The sequence below is a fragment of the Anabrus simplex genome, chromosome 1, assembly GCF_040414725.1.
Source record: "Anabrus simplex isolate iqAnaSimp1 chromosome 1, ASM4041472v1, whole genome shotgun sequence".
Lineage (NCBI taxonomy): Eukaryota > Metazoa > Arthropoda > Insecta > Orthoptera > Tettigoniidae > Anabrus > Anabrus simplex.
The window spans coordinates 1109320784-1109340028 of NC_090265.1; the positions used below are offsets into that span (position 1 = coordinate 1109320784).

At 37.4% G+C, this 19245-nt stretch overlaps 1 protein-coding gene across 3 annotated transcripts in view; it reads left to right on the forward strand.

Moving 5' to 3' along the window:
* Atf6 (bZIP_ATF6 domain-containing protein ATf6) overlaps positions 1 to 19245 on the forward strand; it is a 350870-nt gene that overhangs the window by 252494 nt on the left and 79131 nt on the right. For all 3 annotated transcript variants that reach the window (XR_010858597.2, XM_067137320.2, XM_067137321.2), the window contains exons 9-10: positions 6403 to 6548; positions 17748 to 17933. Coding sequence is in view for 2 of the 3 variants with exons in the window: in XM_067137320.2 (XP_066993421.2) it covers positions 6403 to 6548; positions 17748 to 17933 (332 nt within the window). In the remaining variant the exon portion in view is untranslated. The remainder of the gene's footprint in view (positions 1 to 6402; positions 6549 to 17747; positions 17934 to 19245) is intronic.

A 19245-nucleotide genomic window follows, 5' to 3' on the forward strand; every position in this document is an offset into this window, starting at 1 on the left:
CATACCCTTCCATTTTTCACTAAAATTTGTATGACTGCCAATTATGCTTGCCATCATGTTATCCTTAGCTGCCTTCTTTGCTAGATTCAATTTTCTAGTAAGTTCCTTCAATTTCTCCTTACTTCCACAGCCATTTCTAACTCTATTTCTTTCCAGTCTGCACCTCCTTCTTAGTCTCTTTATTTCTCTATTATAATAAGGTGGGTCTTTACCATTCCTTACCACCCTTAATGGTACAAACCTGTTTTTGCATTCCTCAACAATTTCTTTAAACCCATGCCAGAGTCTGTTTACATTTTTATTTACTGTTTTCCACCGATCATAATTACTTTTTAGAAACTGCCTCATGCCTGCTTTATCAGCCATATGGTACTGCTTAACAGTCCTACTTTTAAGACCTTCCTTTCTATCACATTTATTTTTAACTACCACAAAAACAGCTTCATGATCACTAATACCATTTATTACTTCAGTTTCTCTATAGAGCTCATCTGGTTTTATCAGCACGACATCCAGGATATTTTTCCCTCTGGTTGGTTCCATCACTTTCTGAATCAGCTGTCCTTCCCATATTAACTTATTTGCCATTTGTTGGTCATGCTTCCTGTCGTTCGCATTTCCTTCCCAATTGACATCTGGCAAATTCAGATCTCCCGCTACAATCACATTTCTTTCCATGTCGTTTCCCACATAGCTGACTATCCTATCAAATAATTCTGAATCCGCGTCAGTGCTACCCTTTCCCGATCTGTACACTCCAAATATATCAAGTTGCCTATTATCCTTAGAAATGAGCCTTACACCTAGAATTTCATGTGTCTCATCTTTAACTTTTTCGTAGCTTACAAATTCTTCTTTCACCAGAATGAACACTCCCCCTCCCACCCTTCCTATCTCTACGATACACACTACAGTGCCGTGAGAAAATTTCTGCATCCATTATATCATTTCTTAGCCATGATTCAACTCCTATTACAATATCTGGTAAATATATATCTATTAAATTACTTAATTCTATTCCTTTCCTTACAATACTTCTACAGTTCAACACTAACAATTTTATGTCATCCCTACTTGATTTCCAGTTCCCTGTTCCCTTATCACCGCTCCCTAGGCCATCCCGTTTCCCTGAATGTACCTCCCTATTACCCTTCCAAACAAATTTCCTAACTTATACGTACCACTGCGGTTTAAATGAAGGCCATCTGAGCGCAGATCCCTATCTCCTACCCACCCATTAGGATCTAGAAATTTCACTCCCAGTTTCCCACATACCCACTCCATAGTCTCATTTAAATCCCCAATCACCCTCCAGTCAGTATCCCTTCTACAGAGTATTCCACTAATAACAATCTCCACTTTCTTAAACTTCACCCGTGCTGCATTTACCAGATCCCACACATCTCCAACTATGTTGGTACTTATATCAGCTTGCCTTACGTTGTTGGTACCAACGTGAAACACTACCACCTTCTCCTTCCCCTCCTCCCTCTCTTCTACTTTCCTCAACATCTGCCTCAACCTAGTGCGATGCCCTGAAAATAATCCTGGATCTGCATACTGGCCCAAAGGAAAACATGGACCCTTCAATTTATCGGAGGCTCTTTCTGTCTGTTATTGGCCGATATCCAAGTTCAGTCGTTGTCTACACGGATGGTTCAAGGACAGAAACGAAGGTGGGCTGTGCGTTCGTTGTCGACAATGATAGGTTTCTTTTTGTTCTCCCGGAAACCTGTAGTGTGTACACAGTAGAGTTCTATGCTATCTCTGAAGCTCTGTGGTACGCACTGTCCGATGAGCGCCGACACTTTCTTGTGTGTACTGACTCCTTGAGTTCACTACAGTCTATTGATACCTGTTTCCCTCAGCACCCTCTGGTGCAGCGGATCCAGGACCTGCTGGCCGGGTGTTCGGATGCCGGCACCAGAATCACGTTTCTGTGGCTTCCAAGCTACATGGGTGTAGAGGGTAACGAGTTAGCAGATAAGGCTGCCAAGAAGGCAGTAACACTGCCCCCGTTGCCTTTCAAGGTTCCAGCAAGTGATATTCGCTCTCAGCTGAGACATCTGGTTATGTCCCATTGGGAGATGGAGTGGCAGGCCACTCCTCTTCCAAATAAGCTGAGAGCGGTTAAAGGTACTACGAAGGTATGGAGACTTCCCGTCGGGCCTCTAAGAGGGAAATAATATATAATGTTATTTGTTTTACGTCACACTAACTACTTTTTAAGGTCTTCGGAGACGCCGAGGTGCCGGAATTTAGTCCCGCAGGAGTTCTTTTACATGCCAGTAAATCTACTGACACGGGGCTGTCGTATTTGAGCACCTTCAAATACCTCCGGACTGAGCCAGGATCGAACCTGCCAAGTTGGGGTTAGAAGGCCAGCGCCTTAACCGTCTGAGCCACTCAGCCCGGCAAGAGGGAAACAGTGGTATTATGTCGTCTTCAGATCGGCCATGGTATCCTGACTCACTCCCATCTATTGAAAGGAGAACTCCCTCCGGTGTGTACTTGCGGCGATCGTCTCACCATGGTACTCATCCTTACGGAGTGTGTGGACCTGGTCGATCTGCGCCATAGTCTTAACCTCCCGAATACAATCTCCCTTATCTTGCGAAATGACGAGCAGTCAGCAGAGGGATAGTGATCTGTTTTATCGTATGTAATGATGTCCTTTGTGCTAGTGTATTTGTGTCAGTTGCACTTTTATCCCATTGATTTCATTTTAGTTTGTGTTTCATATTTTAGTGTGTTATTTTAACGTCTAATGTGAATTATATATATATATATCTGTACTACCAGGCAATGCCTTATTCCTTTGTTTCTTATACTTTCTTGTATTTCATTAGAAAATAAGATCCACTGATTGTTTTTAATCTCATACTCATTTTTCTTCATCACCATTTTTTAAAAACTCTAGTCAGTACTGTAGATACTTCGTAAAATTTTTACTATCACATATCATGTTGTCCATCTTGTTCCATTAGGGGCCGATGACCTTCGATGTTAGGCCCCTTAAAACAAGCATCATCATCATCGTCATTATTACATACTTATAAGTTAGTTTTAAGTGGAGATAGTGTTTTATAAACTAATTTTTTGACCTAAAGCATATCATTATAGACATATAAATGCATTGTCACACTTAGTGACATACATGTCAGTTCCCGTTTTGACATGCCCCATTTGGACGTATATGTGAATGTATTCTTCAGCTGAAGATGACCCTATGTAGGGGGTCGAAACCGGTACTGTAGCATAATAAGTGCAATAAATAAGTATTGATAAGGTGGAAGTCCTTTCCTATTTCTAATTGTGTAGTTCGTCAATATGGATATGAAGATCAGAGATTACCATGAGAAGTAGTTATTCAATACAAATTTGAGTAATTTAAAAAAAATTTCTATTTCTATTTTACTTAAAATGCTATGTTTGGATAAATTGGACTCTATTATTTTGACTGTTTCGTTGATGGGTATGTTGGAGTATATGTTAGTGATATAAAAGGAGATTATTTTATGATGGGGTTGCAGTTTGAACTTTTTAAATTTTTTGCAGATTTCTATCAAGTTTTTGACTGAAAAAGTATTACTAAATCTGTAATGTTTTTTTGAAACTGGTGTATAAATTTTGATGTACCTAGGTATTATAAGTGGGGCTGTTCATGCTGTTTATGATTGGTCGAATGGGGATGTTGTTCTTTTTATTCTGAGGATTGGATCTTGGTTCACGACTGTATAGGAGTTATCCGAGAAAAACTCCTCAGTTTTTTTAACGTAGCCGTCTTTATTTACAAGTACTATTGTTTCGCTTTTATCTGCCTTGGTGACAATTATGTTATTAACTTTTATTTTGGTTTTAAATCCTAGATAGGGCCTGATTGGAATCAGTTTTCATTTCTTTTATTAAATTTGAGAGTTTCTTTTTTATTTCAAATTTAACATCATACTGTGTTTCTATCGGAAGTTTCCCTATATTAAATTCTGTTTCTGGTATTGTGTTTGTTAGGTCTTCTGTTTTATCTGGGTTGGACCAATTGAACTTTGCTCCTTTGTTCAATATATTAATTTCTTGTTCAGAAAATTTAGTGTTCGATAGATTAATTGTGTTGGGGTTGTTAAATATTAATGAGATTAGTTCTTTTACTTTTTTGATTATGAGCTTATTTGACTTATTATTTGGTTCTTTTAATTGTTCTAACTTGTTTACTAGCGTATTCCTCTTCTTTTTCTAAGATGTTGACAAGTTTCTCATTAGTGTGCCGCTGGATGAAATTCCATTCTAATGGGGTTATTAAGTGAGCAACATTTAAGTGTTTCTTATACAGTTGCAATTTTAATAAGGATTTTTTCTATATAATTTATTTCATTCTTTAGCCATATCTTATTGATTTTGTGTTGGGTGTCATATGACCTTGGACCTGATGTAGTACTTCTCTGGGTTGACCTCAAAAATTATGGTATTAGACTGTATTTTTTGACATTCTTTTGAAAACCATAAATGTTTGGTAATTTTACTGACTTTGACCTTGAGATTTATATATTTATTTTGCTTTTTTGCCTGGTTGGCTAACATATTGCATAAGACCATCGCACGAACATTCTTTTGTTACAGACATATTCATCCATAACATTGCAGTAAACAGTACACCAACAACTAAGTAACAAATATTTGTGTCCCTTTTAACCATGCTTTAATAACAAACAGACCAGTAAAAATTGGCCGACTCAAATCAGTTGGGGATTTGTGAAGACTACAAGCATGACGCATACAACAGATTACAAACCTCCAATGTTCCGTTTTTTAATAATGGTGTAATTCTCATCTAATGAGAATATATTGCAAGTTTAATCTTGTAATTAATTAATCTTCATATGAACATTTATACTTTGATAAATAACTTAACACTAACAGTGTTAGAAAAAAACAGGAATTCTTAGCCAAATCTTGCAATTTAATTGGCACATTACTATGACTTGGACATCAACTTCCTGTGATTAACGTCTAGTCTATTATAGACCCACTTTAATTGTTACTTCCGTTTACTTTTTATATGGTAATTATATTTTATTGTATAACAACATTTTAATGAACAAATAATTGTTAAAACAAGGTTTAATATAATGACTCAACCTTGATATAATTGTACAAAATGGCTGAAGATGCTCAACACAACGAGCGAAACATGTCCCATTTAATGTTTGTATTGTGGTAAATGTCCTTTTAGAGCCAATAAACACTGTTATGTATTGAATAAGGTGGTCATAAAAACAATAAATTGTAAGTTCAATACGGGCAAAAACCATGAAATTGGTCTTATGCATATGTGGTATGTTCCGAGCTGTCAGCAGAGAGATGGAGTGGAATGACATTACTAGACGAATAAGTTTGAGTGGTGTCTTTAAAAGTAGGAAAGATCACAGTATGATAAAGTTCGAATTCAAGAGGACAAAATGGAGCAAATATTTGTTTATAGAAAGGGGAGTTAGGGATTGGAATAACTTACCGAGGGAGATGTTCAATAAATTTCCAATTTCTTTGCAATCATTTAAGAAAAGGCTAGGAAATCAACAGATAGGGAATCCGCCACCTGGGCAACTGCCCTAAATGCAGATCAGCAGTGATTCGATTTGATTTCCATCCGTCCGTCCGTCCATGAGGTGAGGATAAGGAAGGAAACACAATGCCATGACAGTGTGGGAAGAGGGAGCAACAGAGCAGTTATTGAGCTTTCTTCTTACCCTCCACTTGTCCCACATCAAGACTGAAGATTTGTCAAGATGGGCCCCTCATTGAGTGTTGATGCCCGCCCTCCTGATGAAACTGGGAAGCAGAAACAAGTTCGTCAGGAGCTGAGAAGAAATTGAACTAGAAGAAGTGGGATTGATGAGGAGAGATCCTACCTATTTGAAGACAGCTGTGTATGAAAATGTGGAGATTGTCCTTGCTCTTTTCCTTTTGTGTTTCCATATTTGTCCTTGTCTCCTATTTCTGTTGCTCTCTCTTCCCACACTGATCTGCCAATGTGTTCTGTGTTCGTCCTATTATGTATGTTCCTTTCTTTTCCCCCCTCCCGTCTCTCTTTCTCTCTCTCTCTCTCTCTCTCTCTCTCTCTCTCTTCATTTGACACTTGTTTGTTCCTTTCCTTACTCATCTTTATATACTGCTGACTGAATACTTCTGCCTTCTGTAAGTCCTTGCATATATACACTCCCCTTTTGGTAGTGCAATGTTAAACACTAATAAAAAATACTTTTATTTCTATGACGCTGTAGTGCCAATGTGAACATAATAAAGTTTATTTTCTTTATATTAAAGGAATTCTCAATCCAGCTTTGGTTCTTTCTCTTTCTGATATAATTTGACATTTAAGTGAATTAATTATTTGTTTTTTTAAACTAGGAAAACCAGGCTCTTCGAGAGAGACTAATGCAGCAGGAGGAAAACCTTACTTGGAAAAGGCCTGGATTATTGACCACTACACCCAAGAGGACTACAGCTGTACTCATTGTGCTTTTCATGGTCTCTCTAAACCTCACCTCCTTTGGGTAAGTCATTTTGTTTTATTCTGATGACACTGTACATAAATATATTCATAAAGTTCATTGAATCCGTGAAAATGGGTTACTAAAGCTCTCAAAGAAAGTATTATCAGCTTTCTCTACTGAATAATTCAATGATTGTTTAGATATTATTTATTGACTGAAAATATACTTGAGTAGCATTTCATCAGTGAGCAACTTACACAAGGGAGTTCTGAGAGAAGTCATTCTTCCCCACAGCTAATTTTAAAAATGGATTTGACAGAGTGATGTTTCAGTTTTGATAGATGTATTGTCCAAATTTTACTCTTGCTTTCCTTCTCATTTGATACATTTATGCTATAAATGATGTATTACAGTTGGTTAGAATTTAATGGTATTAGCAGGGTAACCTTATTTGGAAGAGTGTATTATAACCTCCTGTTCTTAGGCATTATCCTTATATCCAACTTATCTTTATATACTGTTTACTGCCGGGCTGAGTGGCTCAGACGGTTAAGGCGCTGGCCTTCTAACCCCAACTTGGCAGGTTCGATCCTGGCTCAGTCCGGTGGTATTTGAAGGTGCTCAAATACGACAGCCCCGTGTCGGTAGATTTACTGGCACGTAAAAGAACTCCTGTGGGACTAAATTCCAGCACCTCGGCATCTCCAAAGACCAAAAGTGTAGTTAGTGGGACGTAAAGCAAATAGCATTCTTCTTCTTCTTCTTCTTCTTCTTCTTCTTCTTCTTCTTCTTCTTGCGTTCCGGCCTTCTGAGGACCACGTTACAATTTCAATTGTTCCTCCTTTGTTGTTCTTTCCTTTTCTTCGAGTATTCTTTCATTGTTTCACTGTGTTTCTTTTTCCTGTCTTCAGTCCACTTTGTGCCTGTTTTCTTTTCCTTCCTCCCTTGGAATCCTTCCATTTGTAAGACTTTCTTCCTAAAAATCTTTCTTTCCAATAATTCTTCTTCTCGTATGTTGTTCCTTTCCAGGTCTTTCTTGACTTCTTGAATCCAGGTGGTAGTTGATTTCTTTTCCCAAAGGTACTTGAAGATTCGTTTAGTTAGTCTATTGTCATCCATTCTGTAAATGTGTCCAAGAAATAGCAATCTCCTTTTACTTATTGTTTCTGATATGTTTTCTACATTCTGGTAAATTTCATTGTTACTTCTTAATTTCCAAAACTCTGCAATTCTTGGAGGACCTAATATTTTCTTTATAATTCTTCTTTCTAATATTTCTAATTTGTCAAGCTTGTAGTTCAGTGCTAGACATTCACTGGCATAAAGGCATTCTGGTTTCACTACTGTGTTGTAGTGCTTTATTTTTAAGTTTTCTTGAAAAGCACTTTTTGTTGTAAGTATTCTTAGTTATACCGTACGCTCTTTCCATCTTTTGTATCCTCTCCTCTATAGCAGATTTTTCTAAACCATTTTCTTGAATTGTCTCACCCAAATATTTGGATTTCTTTACCTTTTCTATTTGACCAATATCCGTTACTAAAAACTTTGGGGCACTTTTTATATTCGTCAAAAATTTTGTTTTCTTGGCAGAGATTCTCAAGCCTGTCATGTTGGCTGTCTTTTCAAGGAGATTGACTTGCATTGCTGCATCTGTAAGGCTTTCTGAAAGTATGGCAAAGTCATCTGCAAATGCTAGGCAATTTATTGCAACACCTTTGTTCTTCTTCCCCAGCATGAGTGGCAATATTTTAGATTCTTTCAGTTTTTCATTCCAAATTCTTACAATTTTCTCCATGACACAATTGAAAAGGAGTGGAGATAGACCATCGCCCTGCCTGACACCTGTATTATTTTGAAAGGTCGAGATACTTCACCCATAAATTTTACTTTCGAGATAGTGTCTGTAAGTGTTTCACGAATTAGGTTTGCCAATTTAGTTTTAACTCCAAATTCACAGATTACTTTATCTAGGGTTTCCCTATCAACAGAGTCAAAAGTTTTTTTAAAGTCAATAAATGTTACAACTATGTCTTTGGAGTTTATTAATCTGTAATACCAATATAAATGGTCCGTTATTGGACATTATAAATTTTCCAGCTAACTCATTCCTGGTTGCCAGCGTTTCGCCCTCGTGTGCTAGGCTGGGCTCATCAGTTGGTACCTAGCACACCTACCAAGACGCATGGCTAGTGCATACCGTGGAGGTCACTGCGTAGGCTAATTGTGCCACCGGCAGTGCCAATGCACTGTGTCGAATTATAGATTTCAGGTTGAAAAATCTGTTCGGAGCAAGATCTTCCTTCTCTAAATCCACCTTGATATTCACCCAATTGACTGTCCAGTGTCGATTTTACTCTATTTAGTAGTATTGTTGAGAATATCTTGTAAGCAACTGGCAAGAGAGATATACCTCTGTAGTTGTTGACATCTTGCTTGTTACCCTTCTTGTGTAATGGGTGTATTAGAGCCACTTTCCAATCCTCTGGGATCTTTTCTGTTTCCCAAATTTCTTCAAAGATTATTTGTAGATCTTCTATAATTTTTGGTTCAGCCCATTTTAAAAGTTCAGCTGTTAAGGAGTCTTCCCCACTAGCTTTGTTATTTTTAAGATTTTTTAATGCTTCCTTTATTTCTTCCGCTGTTGTAGGTGAATGAGCTTCTAGATTTTCCTGAATTTCTGAAGATTCTAATTTATGATTTGGCTCAGGGCAGTTCAGCAGGTCTTCGAAGTGTTTTGCTAGAATCTCACAATTCTCGGCATTGTTAAGGCCAATATTACCATTTGCATCCCTGAAGCAAATGCTCCGGGATTGATAACCTTTTAGGTTATTCTTAAAGGTCTGATAGAAATTTCGGGAGTTATTTCTTACAAAATTATTCTCAATTTCTACTAGCTGCGATTTTTCAAAAGATCTTTTAACCTGCCTTATTATTCTTGTTGTTTCCTTTCTTTGTTGTTTGAATAGCTCATAGTGTTCATTCTTTCCGGAACATTTCCATTTTTTCCACTTTATCGTTCTTTCCATAAGTGCTTCCTCACATACGTTATTCCACCATACTTTCTTTTTAGTTTTAACTGATCCAAATACTTTCTTTGCTGCACTTTTAATCTGTTTAGATAATTCTGGCCATTTGCCATGCCGAGTTATTTTAATTTCTTCCTGAAAGTTTTCTATAGTTGCTTGTGTAATGTTGAGCCTATCTATGTTGTATTTCATTAACTTTCTCGGCCTTCTTTGATTCCTGCGAGGTAGAAGCTTGAGCTTAATTTTAGAGAGGTAATGATCGGAGTCAAACTCCCCACTTCTTATTACTTTAACATTCATAATTTCCTTAATACTGTTTTGAGAAATAGCTACATGGTCCAACTGAAACTCACCTAACATCGGATTTGGGGACACCCATGTTTTAGCCTTTCTTGGAAGTTTCTTAAAGAAGGTTGATATTAATTTTATGTGAAAGGATTTACAGAGATTAATTAGTTTAATTAATTTTGTTTGTTCTTTTGTGTGCCGGATATGCCCCTACTGTTTTGCTGAATTTCTTTGCCTATCTGTGCATTAAAATCACGTAGTAGAATAATAACATTTGATTTTGGAATTTTTGACATTTTGTCATCTAGAAGACTCCAGAATTCTTCAGTTTTACTTGGGTTCTTGCTATTATTTTCATTTATTGGTGCATGACAGTTAACAAATGTATACTTTTTGTTCTTGCATTTAAGTGTGAGAAGAGATAACCTTTCTGAATTAGATTTGAATTCCATAATATTATCAACTATTGCTTTATGGACATAAGAGGCGGTACCTAGTAGTAGCATTCCGTTCATAATTTTGATTGCTGGTTTTCCTTTAAAGATTCTATAATTTTTGGTTTCTGTTACATTCTCATCCATAAACCGTGTCTCTTGAGCTGCTAAGATCTGGATTTCATGTCTATCTAAGAAAATTTCCAGTTCTTTCTGTTTGCCGGTTTTTAGCAAGGAATTTAAGAGTGCCTGCAAAGAATTTCCTCTTAAATTCAAGTCTGAAAGGATTCCAAGGATGCTCCGACTCACCCTTATTGCAGATGTTGGTACTCCCCAGAACCCTAGGTCCCGATGCATTGCATAATGCAATGGTGGATTTCTCTTCCGAGCTACCACTTGGGGTAGTGCTTTCATTCAGCGGACTTTCCATTCTGCAATTGAAATTGTACATTGTACAAGGTAGGAAATTAATTCCAAGATAAGATCTGATTGTTAGTCCGAAATGATTTTTTATTTGTGCTTTACTCCACTAGGTTCTTCCGCTCTTTCCGCCGTTGGGACATTAAATTCCTCATCTGCCTTCGAGACCGTTGACCAGGTTTCACCTGTAACCCTAGGCAGAGGCCCTTACAGGGTGCTACCATCCGGAGCCAGATGGACCCAGGTTTTTTTACGAGGTTGTTACTCCTCCCCCTCCTCCTTCCCCATCACTTGCAAGATGAGGCCCCGGGCTTGGGACCGGCAATGGTGGAGTTTATTATTATTATTATTATTATTATTATTATTATTATTATTATTATTATTATTTAATAATAATAATAATAATAATAATACTGCTTACTGACTTCTGCCTTGTATAAGTCCTCACATGTACACTCTCCTTGTTCATTAATGATCCCTTAGAGGAATTTATCATGTTAATTGTGTTTGGAGTATTTATCGTAGAGACAAAATGGGGACAGTAGGAGGGGGGAGTATTAATGTTCGTGAAAGAAGAATGTGTAAGCTACGAAAAAGTTAAAGATAAGAAAGATGGGATTCTAGGTGTAAGGCTCATCTCTAAAGAATAGGCAACTTGATGTTTTTGGAGTGTACAGACCTTGAAAGTGTGATGCTGAAGCAGAATTATTTGGCAAGATAATCGGTTATGTCAGAAAAAGAACACATAAAGGAATGTCATTAGTAGTACATGATCACAATTTACCAGTGTTAACTGGAAAGTTAATGGGAATGACAGAAAGTATGACCAACAAATGGTAAATAAGTTAGTCTGGGAAGGACAGCACACACACTTTCTTCAGTATCAGTCCTATTTACAATATTTGCACAACGAAAATGGTACCATTCATCACACTTACGACACAGAATCCCATTTTTAACTACTCTTCTGCATTTGCCACAATTTTTCACTGCATCTTACACTATGGATATCACAGACTCGCACACAGTAGTCGCCATCTTGAAAAAAAAAAAGGATGAGAATGCCAGGAGAGAGAATACCAAAGAGAACATTCATGGGTAAAGAGACTGCAAAGGGGCCTAGGGGATGGTCTAGAATGAGATGGAGGAGCTCTGTTGTGGACTGTATTGCAAACAGAGGAGTCATAGCAATAAAGTACTAGAAGAGGAGTGGTGAAAAGATAGAGTAAGGGCTTTGGTACACTATCCTACCCAGAGAGAATGTGGAAAAGGGAATGGATGAAGAAGACTACCAATCACAGTATATAGATCCTTAGGATACTTGTATAAGAATTTAACAACCTTAGTTTTTATTTAATAATTTGTTTAGCAATTTTTGGTGGTGTAACGGTTCAAATCCCGTTACAAGATAATATCTGTATCATTATTATTATTATTATTATTATTATTATTATTATTATTATTATTATTATTATTTTATCTGTGAGATTACTATTATTTTGTTATAATTCTTATTCAATTCAATTTTGCAATGCTTGTCGCTTGCAGGATTGTACTTAGATGTATACATATATACGTGTGTGTAAAATAACACTCAATACATGTACAGTGAGAATTGTTATATGTCAGATGATGGATATGGCATCGTTACATTGTGCAATAATGCTGGCGATTCTGCCAAGTCATCGCCACGTCATGGCTACGTCATCGTGCTCACTTAGCACTGAGCTCTGTTCCTTTGAGTTTCTTAGGGAGCCCCAGGGGATTTCACCATTACATGCAACAGTTTGAGGCGTTGTGGGAGTATGTCATTGTTATTTCTGGAGATTACGTAGCTGTGTCAACCAACGTCTATAAAAGGTAGATACATGTTGTAGCGTCAGTCATTAGTTAAACGGAAGCTGAACAGTGAAGAAGTCTACGAGATGAAGAGGCCTCAGTCGGTCAGTCAACGAGTGTGAACGAGAGATGGAGAAGACTCAGTGAGCCATTAATCATTGGTCATTGAGAGAGTGAGGCCAAAGGTTGGTCGGTCACTTAGTTGAAGACACGGACGCAAGGGCTTACCATGGAGTCAGAGAGGGATACCACCTGCAATGAGGTAATACCATATTGACTTACAAAGAAGTCAGATGATATGGAGAAGAAGCAGTCACAAGGATGTATCACCAAGTTAGGCGTGACACATCTACAGTAAACACCAGATCAAAGGAATATGTTGTAATTACACTCAAAGTGTTGAAGGTACAGTCAAGTGAATCAGTGAGGGAAATATTTCGTATAAATTGTTAAATGTCCGGTCAAGAAGAATTCAAATTCATGTCTAGCTTTCTTTCAGTTGCAATGTCATAATTTCATATTCTCATCTGTTTTATCGCAACAAGACTCACTATTTTTTATATATTATTTAAAGAATATATTTTGTTCTATCAAACGAATTCATAGTTTTATTTCAATGACAGTAAAATATCTTAACCTCAAAATTAATGAGGAAACCGAACGCCAATCTCCTTTTCCCAGAACTTATATGGTATGTTGTCAAAAGTAAGCTTATTACCCCACACCCTAGAGATAGTCAAGAGTCTCATTCTATTATTGCTGCACTGAGTGGTAGCTGGCGCCCTTCAAATAACGTATGTGTAAGTAAGCAGGTAACAAGTAAGTGTGAGTACAAGGTCCGACGAGTGTGTATTTTATTTAATGAATGTTAATTTTCATAATTTCCATTTTAAATGCAGATATTCAGGTTTTTCAATATAAAAGCAGTTTTATATGTTTGTAAATTTAGTAACAGAGTTAGGAACACTCTTACAGTGGGTTTCATTGTTAATCACATTAAATAGACTTATTTTGCTTATCTGAGTTTGTATATAACTTAACTTATTCTCCAAATATATTTCCCTGGCACATTAGTCCACGTAGACACTGATGTATGTACATGTAGGGTCCTAGTTCAGCTGCTTTGACTAAATTTGTTTTCATCACCCTTTTGTAATGTAATCATCTAACTTAATCAGATACATGGTACTACAGTTGAACCTTGATATCTCGAACCTCCATTAATAGAATTTTCAGTATTTCGAAGTAACTTCAATTTCCCGGCCGTTTGTCCTGTTCTTCACATGTATTTCTCTTACTTGAAATTCGGTTACATGAATTTCTTGATTTCTCTAAGCAAATGTTTCCTCCTTTGAAGCAAAGAATACTCTGTAACTTGAATTAACTGTGCAATACAGCATTTGTGGTTTGTGAGGAACAGATAACTGCTCAAGCTGGTTCAACATGTAAGTGTACGGACCTATAAAACATAAGCCAGGAGCGGTTTGACGTATATCTGTATGGACTAGGCTAGCGATGATTTAGATGTAAATCTGCATGCCATCTGGTAGTTGTCAACGTGAACTTTTAGCCCGGCTCGCAGCACAGGGTATCATTCAATGCAGAGGAGTATCTTCTACCGTAATGCGGCATTGTGTTGGTATAAAAAGAATTTGTTTCATCAACGTCGATCATTGTAAACAACATGGTGGCATCCTTGCATGGTCTGCATTTATCTAATGCAGGTCTTGAACGCATATTAGGTGAAAGTAGTGATGAAAATAATCCAAGTGATAATGAAAGTGTTAGTGATGATGATTATACACAGCAGGAAATTACGTGTGATGTACATAATGATAGTAATATAAGTGAATGCTCACCCAAGTGGTCATGGATACTTGTTGATTCAAATTTTATTCAAACAAGAAAGTAATTAGTCACCTTTTTGTATGTAGATACAACATCTGCATGATATGAATTGCGTATTCACTTACGTTTAGAAGTTATAGCAATGTTTGTGACAGCATGTAAAATTGTAATATTTTTCTAAAATTTATTACCACTGTAGGGTAAAACTTGGCCAACTTTTAATACCGGCTTGAAGGGTTAACAAGTAAAGAAAGTACAGTGATGCTGGGAGCTAATATGACTGGAACCAAAAAAGTAAAATTTCTAAGGATCGGGGAATCGGCAAAGTCTTGCTGTTTCTCAGGTGTGAATTAATTACCGGTCAAGTATGAAAGCAACCCTGAAAGTTGTAGATGACAAACTCCATTTACGTATCTTAGCTACGTGGTATTGGCGAGAAGTTCCAGTGTGAAGGGAGGAAAATCCACCTTTTCGTAGACAACTGCCCTGCTCATCCCAAAGTGCTCATTCAGGAGCTAACGGCAGTGCACATGGTTTTCTTGCCACATAACTTAACATCCAAACTACAGCCCATGGACCAAGGGGTGATTAAAATCTTGAAGCATTTCCATAGGAAGAGGGCTATTCAGAGAATTCTGAGAGGATTTGAATCTGAGTAGTCGTTAACAAACGTCAATCTACTACAGTCGATAACAATGCTGAGTAAATTGTGGGCTGATGTGAAGCAGAAAACAATTGGTAAGCTGCTTCTGCAATGCATGATTTTTGAAAGGTGACTCAGGAGCTTTAGAACACTAAGAGGGGGAAGTCACTCCTATTCCTGAAGAATGGGTGGAGTATTGTTAACTGCAAAGCTGATTTTAAGGCTTACATAAATGTGAACTCTGACGTTATATTAGCCAAGCTCCTACGGATACCGTCAACACTGCTGACGATGATGACAACAACAACAATGATGATGATGATGATGATGATGATGATTACCAACAAGAAGAGTTGGAACTGCCTTCTCTTGTACCATCATCAGACCAGGTGTTAAGTGCAGTGGTTATTCTTCTATCTACATGCAGAGCCAGTCGAATGTAAATGACATTGTTTTCACAGCAATAAATGTTGTTGAAAAGTTTGTTGAAGAAAAGGAGGTTAACAGTAAAAAATAGAAGAAACTAACAGATTTTTCCAAAGTTGTTAACAGAGGTATGTTTCTTGTTTCAGTACTGTGTGTACTGTATTCTGTCTTCTAAAAAATTACTATAATAAGGGTTCTAAAGTACATATCCTTCCATTCTTCCTTAAAATTCATATGACTGTCTATTATGTTTGCCATAATTTTATCCTTAGCTAACATTTTTGCTAAATTCAACTTCCTAGCAAGTTCCTTCAATCTCTCCTTACTCCCACAACCATTCCTAACTCTATTTCTTTCTAACCTGCACCTCCCTCTTAATCACTTTATTTCTCTGGTATAATACAATGGGCTTACCATTCCTTACCACCTTCAAAAGTACATACCTGTTTTCACATTCCTTAACAATTGCTTTAAACCCATCCCACAGGCTGTCTACATTTTGATTTACAATTTTCCACTGATCGTAATTGCTTTTAAAAAATTCCCCTTTGCCTCTCTATTGTCTAATACTGTAGTCCTACTTTTACAGCCTTCTTTTCTATCACATTTATTTTTAACTATGACAAAAAACAGCTTCATAATTCTTGTACCATCTATCACTTTGGTTTCTCTATAGAGCTTATCTGATTTTATCAGCAGCACGTATAGAATAGTTTTCCCTCTAGATGATTCCATAATTTTGTGATTTAGCTGTCCTTCCAGATTAACTTATTGGTCATGCTTTCTGTCATTTGCATTCTCTTTCCAGTTAACATTTAGTAAATTGAGATTACCCATTACAATAACATTCCTTTCTCTGACGTTCCCCACATAGCTGATTATCTTATGAAATAAATCAGCATCAGTGCCAGCCTTACCAGGTCTGTACACTCCACAAATATCAAGTTGCCTATGATAAGTCTTACACCTAGAATTTCATATTTCTCTTCTTAAACTTTTTCGTAGCTTACAAATTCTTTTTTCATTTGTGTGAATACTACCCCACCCCCTTCCTATTTTTCCTAACTTGTCTGTATGATAAACACTCCAGATCCATGAGAACATTTCTGCATCCACAATATCACTTCTTAACCTTGATTCAATTCCTATTACAATGTTGGTAAATATATATCTATTAAATTACTACTTAATTCTGTTCCTCTCTTTACAGTACTACAGTTTTACACTACCAGTTTTATGTCATCCTTACTTGACTCCCTGCTTCCTATGCTGTCATCACTGCTATGTAGTCCGCCCTATTTCCCTGAATGTGCCTCTTTATAACTCTTCTATACAAACCCCGTAATCTATATGTATCTTTGCAGTTCAAGTGTAGGCCATCTGAACCTAGATCCTTATCTCCTATCCACTCATTAGGATCCACACATCTCACTCCCAATTTCCCACTTACCCACTCCATAGTCTCATTTAAATCCCCCTATCACTCTCCAGTTGGTATCCCTCCTACACAGTATCCCACTGCTGATAATCTCTGCTTCCTTAAACATCTCCCTATCATCCATTGTTCTCTGTTATGACTATTGTTGACTATTATTAATTAGTTCACAGTCTTTAGATTTTGCAGTCATAACACGAACATGTTGGCAACATGTTTTTACTGGGAAAATGTTATGTAAGACAAATTTCTTCATTAAATCACAACGGGCATGATGTTCCAACCAGACCAACAATTTTATTGATGATAAGAAAGCCCAAGACAACTGGCTTGCTCCTCAGCAAGACTGGAATAATACATATCTGGAATGAGTCAAGATTGTGTGGATGATATTCGAAGATGTTTATTGAACTCTCTATTGAAATCAGTGTGCAGATTGAAGCAGGAGACTGGCTACTCATATGGCACATGTCAGAGAGCTACAAAGGAATTGGGCTTAAGAGCATAGAGTGCATACATTGCAGGAATTAAATTGAAAGAACCAGACGCAGAGACAGTAGCTCTGAAGAATCTCGCACTGTTATTCTGTAATTCAGAATAGATTGAATACATTTGCTATTATTAGTTCAAATGACTTCAGCTAGGATTGAACACGCTATGCAGAGACTAGAAACATGACTGAGGGTGATTTGGATGCCAGCAACTTCATAGAAGGCTGTGCTAGTTTCTAATTTTAGATAAACTTTTAGTAAAAATGACTACTCTGTTCTTTACATGAGCTACAATTTAGCAGTTTGAGAAATATATTTATGCAGTAATATATCGTCTTTTAATACTAGAAAACATATTTTAATGTAGCTAGTGAAATTGAAGAGTTAATATGTGTATGTGTGTTGATAGGGGCTTGTTACCTCGTGGTCCTGGTACCACAGCACCTGCCTCGTATCCATCAGTGATGCGACAAACTTCAGGTGTAAGGCATGGACGTACCCTTCTGTGGGCAGACATGGAGCTCTCTTCAACACCCAACACTTCATCTGTTCATCCCACTTGTCCTATGTACATTAACCAGACAGAGTCTATCAGGTAAGAAAGAGTATTTCCAAATCTCATTTTATTAACAGAGGGGTCTATTTGTGTCCATGTGTGTGTTTAGTACAGGAAGTCTGTACATGTATACAGTATATAAAACGCATTGTTCGTACATTTCATTGTTAGAATAGAGACTGTCAGAGGGGGAACTGCAGTCTGTTATGGAGTCTATTATTTGTTTTTTTTTTACATAGAATGCTCTATAATACCAATATAGTGGTCCGTTATTGGACATTATAAATTTTCCAGCTAACTCATTCTTGGTTGCCTGCATTTTGCCCTTGTGTGCTAAGTTGGGCTCATCAGTTGGTACTTAGCACACCTACCAAGACGCAAGGCTAGTGCATACCGTGGAGACCACTGCATAGGCTACTTGAAGCCACCAGCAGTGCCAATGCACTATGAGAGACTATGTCTCACTTCCAAAAATTGATGCCTGCCTGGCCATCAGATGATATAGATGTTGATTCCCATAGGAAACATGAAATATTTGTCCTGAATGAGTAAATTTATAATACCAATATACTTTTTTTTTTTTTTTTTGCTAGGGGCTTTACGTCGCACCGACACAGATAGGTCTTATGGCGACGATGGGAGAGGAAAGGCCTAGGAGTTGGAAGGAAGCGGCCGTGGCCTTAATTTAGGTACAGCCCCAGCATTTGCCTGGTGTGAAAATGGGAAACCACGGAAAATCATTTTCAGGGCTGACAATAGTGGGATTCGAACCTACTATCTCCCGGATGCAAGCTCACAGCCGCGCGCCTCTACACGCACGGCCAACTCGCCCGGTAATACCAATATACTGGTCTGTTATTGGACATTATAAATTTTCCAGCTAACGCATTCTTGGTTGCCTGCGTTTTGCCCTCGTGTGCTAGCCTTGCGTCTTGGTAGGTGTGCTAAGTACCAACTGATGAGCCCAACTTAGCACACGAGGGCGAAACGCAGGCAACCAAGAATGAGTGAGATGGAAAATTTATAATGTCCAATAACGGACCATTATATTGGTATTATAAATTTACTCATTTAGGACAAATATTTCATGTTTCCTATGGGAATCAACATCTATATCATAGAATGCTCTGCCGAGTTGTTGTAGATTTGTTCAAAATTTTTCACTCAAGTTTTCCTTCGAATATCCTTGTAGGCTTGTAGTAGTACTGGTACCAAAATATATTGTTTTGTCATCTCATAGAAGGTGTGCTTTAATTTTCCAGTCTCTAGCAAGGTTTGTATGTTCACTGTTCCAAAATAGTGATGCTTTTTAGTTTGCAGATTATGTTTGGGAACAATCGATGTGGGAATT